Source organism: Triturus cristatus, chromosome 12, assembly GCF_964204655.1.
Source record: "Triturus cristatus chromosome 12, aTriCri1.1, whole genome shotgun sequence".
Lineage (NCBI taxonomy): Eukaryota > Metazoa > Chordata > Amphibia > Caudata > Salamandridae > Triturus > Triturus cristatus.
In genome coordinates this window covers 858477718-858482670 of record NC_140595.1, presented here as the reverse complement: position 1 = coordinate 858482670, position 4953 = coordinate 858477718, and the positions used below count along the sequence as shown (strand labels likewise).

At 45.1% G+C, this 4953-nt stretch overlaps 1 protein-coding gene across 1 annotated transcript; it reads right to left on the bottom strand.

Annotated features, from left to right (window-relative positions):
* Positions 1–976: 976 nt before the first annotated feature.
* Positions 977–4485, bottom strand: LOC146783112 (olfactory receptor 5B12-like). The gene is made up of 2 exons (XM_085636894.1): positions 4436–4485; positions 977–1924 (listed from the first exon to the last, which is right to left on the bottom strand). Exon 2 carries the CDS (start codon positions 1901–1903, stop codon positions 977–979), a length of 927 nt encoding a protein of 308 aa, XP_085493020.1. The 5' UTR covers positions 1904–1924; positions 4436–4485.
* Positions 4486–4953: the final 468 nt, after the last annotated feature.

Sequence of the window (4953 nt, the reverse complement as noted above, 5' to 3'; positions counted from 1 at the left end):
AACCAATGGGGTGGTTGAGAGATTCAATAGGGTGATCAAAGAAACAATTTCTTTGGCAAAAAGTTCAGGGAAAAACTGGAAAGAAGAAGTCTTGAGAAAAATAGAAGATTATAGGGTGACGCCTCATACAACAACTGGTCAATCTCCCTTTCTTCTGTTTACAGTAACTGTTGAACATGTGAATGCAGTAAGATGTGGGGCAGTTTTAAATAGGTTTAATGTTTCAAGACTAAACGTTTCCACTTGCTTTCTCAATAAATTAATTTGCTTCGAAATGCACCATTTGCCAATCATTTTCCATTTTTATCTCGGGAGGAGGGTACCTCCGGAGTTCACATTTATCCGATAAGCTTTCTCGCTTCGCTTGTTACATAAAAGTCATATGTAACTTTTACATCCCACCACTTTCAAATGTCACCAGCCGCAACTGCATTCAGTCATCCCCAGAATATGGACATCTCTTGAACAGCAGCCGCAAAGGGTTTGTCATGCTAGTTCCCAAGAAAACCTCCAATGAGGGCTTGTATAGTGCAATCCGTGTCCCTGAGGGGGCTGTAAAACCAACATCTTGCCTCTAGACCTACATGTCATGTAATTGAGGAAGTAAGAAAGTTACTAGATGTACAACGTCATCACTCATCCTTCTTTTCTTACAATAGCAGTAAACATACTTTTTAAGTATGGATATTTTAACTAGTCACAAATATTGAATACATCCTTTCATCAGGTAATTTAGCAGTACTAGAGCAGAGTCCCTCAGGGGCAACGCGCTTCGGTCATGATGGGCTCACAAGATCACAAAAACCAGTGATTGTTGGCGGCTGCATTTTCCCATTTCATTAGTGTATTCCTACCAGGAATTCTCTAGATTTCTATCACCACATCAGATTCCACCACATATTGGGATTGTTCACAATGGATGCTGGTTTTTCAAAACCATGTGTGCCTTCAAACCACACCATGGGGTGGAAGGGACTCACTGTCCGTGGACTCGCTTCTTAAGGGCTTCCTTCACTTCGCGGTTCCTCAGACCATAGATGAGAGGGTTCAACATGGGAATGATAACGGAGTAGAATACAGTGGCCACTTTGTCTTGATCCACCGACTGCTCAGAATTGGGCCTCAGATACATGAAGAAGAGGGTTCCGTAGTAGATGGTGACAGACATTAGGTGTGAAGAACAAGTGGAGAAGGTTTTACGTCTTGCGTCTGCGGAGCGAATTCGGAGGATAGCTGAGATGATGAAGATGTAGGACACAAAGATGGCCAGAGAGGTGATGGAGAGATTGAAGCCGGCGGACATGAGCAGTATCATCTGCTTTATCCTGAGGTCACTGCAGGTGAGCTTCAAGAGGGATGGGTCTGAGCAGAAGAACCCATGGATTTCACGCGAGCCGCAGTACGACAGACGAAAAGTCAGCACGGTCTGCGTCATTGAGTCTGTGAAGCCATATATATAAGAGAGCACCACTAGCAAAACACAGAACCTGGGCGACATCTGGCTGGTGTAGTGCAGCGGGTAACATATTGCCATGTATCGGTCAAAAGCCATGAGCACCAAGATGTAAAATTCAGAAATGACAAAGGACACAAAAAAATAAAACTGCAGTGCACAACTGTTGAAGTAAATGGAATGACTTCCAGTAGTAAAGCTCACCAGCATTTTAGGCACAACACACGTGGAATATCCAAGATCGACAAAGGACAAGTTTGCGAGGAAGAAATACATGGGGGTGTGGAGGTTTGAGTGCAGAATGATGACAAGAATAATGCCGAGGTTGCCCACCACAGTGACGGCATAGATCAGAAGGAATATCACGAAGATGGGCGTCTGCAGCTCTAGGCGGTCTGTAAGTCCAAGCAGGATGAAATCTGTCCCTGTGGTTTCATTGTTCATGTCCATGTATTCCCAATCTGATGGAACCTAGGAGAAAGGGCAGTCATTTCTTAAATTTTATTTTTTGAAAATTTACAAAAATACAATTTAACGTAACTTGCCACAGCACTACTCGCAACAACATTTCAACACACCCAATAACAAATGTGACCTTTTGTACACTTAGAGCAAGTCACACACAGTGCTGTTTGTTATCGACATTCCTTGAAAGATACGTAACACACTATCCTTAACTCAGATTAAAACACTGTTGACGGAAATAGAGGCAACACAATAGCCTGTGTGAGGAGCCTTGAGAGTATTCACTGCTCAGTGTGCAGCCATCTACCCTTTTACACCCTCCTCCTCATTGGGTACAGTGCACTGTCAGCACTTCTAAGCACTCTCTCAGAGAACCTGCCCCGCATGCTCAGTAAGCACCATCACTCTTATGTGGGCCCAAGTAGGCGGTTTTGTGAGGGTGTGTGGCTCAGTGGGGTCCCAGGTAGATGGTACTGTGAGGGTGTAGCCGCAGTTCTGTGTGTTAGCCAGGCCTGGTAGGAGGTTCCAAGTAGGTGGTTCCTGAGGGTGTGTCCTCAATTCTGTGTGTGAGCCAGGCCTGGTGGGAGGATCCAGGTAGGTGGTTCCTGAGGGTGTGTCCTTAGTTCTGTGTGTGAGCCAGGCCTGGTGGGAGGATCCAAATAGGTGGTTCTTTGAGGGTGTGTCATCAGTTCTTTGTTTGAGCTAGACACAGTGGGCTTGTTCCAAGTAGGTGTTTCTTTGAGGATGTGTGGCTCAGTGGGGTCCCAGGTAGGTGGTTCTTTGAGGATGTGTGGCTCCCAGATGGTTCTGTGAGGGTGTTACCCTCGAGACCTTGCTGCTGTCCTCACTTCTGTGTGTGAGCCAATCGTGGCAGGAGAATCCAAGTAGGTGGTTCTTTGAGGGTGGTACAAAAGGGGGTGGTGATGGACGGAGCATCAGAACCAATCAAACACTCACACCCAGTCAACAGATCTGTGTTTGATCCATCACCGTTCTTTAGCCCACTCAGCCACCCCAGTTCAGACATGGCTATATGCAAATCATTCTGACCCTGTGCCTCATGGGAACAGTCCAGCCCGAACTGCCAAGGGTGTGTCATCAGTTCTTTGTGTGCACTACACACAGTGGGGTCATTTCAAGTAGCTGTTCCTTTGAGGGTGTGTGGCTCAGTGGGGTCCCAGGTAGGAGGTTCTTTGAGGGTGTGTCCTCAGTTCTGTGAGTGAACCAGGCCTGGAAGAGGGTTCCCAGGTAGGTTGATTGAGAGTGTGTGGCTCCAGGGGTTCCCAGGTAGATGGTTCTGTGAGGGTGTGACCCTCGAGACCTCGCTACTGTCCTCAGATCTATGTGTGAGCCAGACCCAGTAGGAAGATCCCAGGTAAGTGTGAGGTGGTTCTTTGAGGGTGTGACATCAGTTCTTTGTGTGAGCTAGGCCCATTGTGGGTCGTTCCAAGTAGGCGTTTCTTTCAGGGTGTGACTCACAAGACCTCGCTGCTGTACTCAGTTTTATGTGTGAGCCAGGCTGTCAGGACTCACAGGAGGTTTCCTCCTTCTAACTTAACGCTGGCCACTATTTTACTCCTACAAACTTACCAAAAGGCAGTTAATCCTTTAATTTGGAGCGCTAGTTGGCACCGCAGGAACTCCAAAATGGCTGCCAACATTCTGACACTGCAACAGCACACCGCTGTTAGCAGTCTAGTCTTTTAGGTGTAATGAGTCTGGTGAAGTGCGCTTCAACATTCCACTGCGCACTTCACTGAAGAATTAAATGGAATAGCACCTGTTTTCCCCAGCGTCGTGGAAGTCAGTCAGGGTGGTTGCGGTAAAATCGGGGTTAGCTTCCTCGCAACACTTAATTCCTCACAGAATCAGGTTAGTGTTTTAAAACGTAGCTAATGTTTAATAAATTCTGAGAGAAAAGGTTGTTGAGCATATTGTAAATTTCAATGCGTCCAATAGTGTTGTAGCCTAGAAAACTATTGAAGCCAGCAAACTAATATTTTCTTCGAGTAGCTATTTTCCTCACAGAGAGTGTTTAAAATAGATTTCGGTTCAGCTGTCATTGCCAGCTGCTTCCGAGGTTAACAGGCACGGGCGTGACCTTTCTACACGTCGCATCTTTCTTGAATGCATTTCAAACACTCCTTAAAGACTTAAATGAGTTGTTAGAGTCAGAGACAAACGCGGGCATGATTCTTTCACATGCCGCGTACTAAAGTTGTAGACAAAATAAACGGTGAAAAGAATTAAAAGAATTATTTTCTAGTAAACTCTTTACCAAGAGCCTTTAGAATTTGTATAAAAAGTGAAAGGGATTAAAAGAATCGATTCTTAGTAAACTCATTACCGAAAGCCCTGAGACATTGTGAAACTCAATTTAAATGACGGAAGGCTTGTCTTTAATAACTCCAGAACCCCAGTACAAGGCATCACTCCAGTCCCTTCACAGTGAGTACAGAGGGAGAAAGGGAAACCCAGACAATACATCATAAAGGAATAAAAGAAACATATACTTACCAATATTTCTTGTGTTATGGCAGGGCAGGATCAAATTCAGATTGTCCCTGTAAGTGAAAAGCAAGAGAACTGAGTGAAGACTTCTCGTAACCACATTGCAGACAATATATGACATGTAAGAAGAGGAGTAGGCTTTAAATAACCCTCTGGTAAGATAAGTTATCCATACACAATTTTAAAAGTAAGTTTAAGGCATAGTAAGGTAAAGTGACCAATGTAAATGTTCACAGTCCTGTAAGAAGAAGAAGACGAAGCAGAACAGGCAGAGTTTGGAGCTGTCTCTTCACTGTCCCCAACCCCTTTCCCCCCTTAGAACTCACCTGCAATGGAACACTAAAGACCTGTCAGGGAGGTTCTGAGAAGGGCATTGGGAATTAGCGTCATTCTGCTCCTGTGCGGTTTAGACTGTTTAAAGTATTAGTCTTGACACAGGCCTGGCAGGAGGATCGCAAGTAGATGGTCCTTTTAGGGTGTGACTAAGGACAGTCCTAGGTAGATGTTTCTTTGAGGGTGTGATG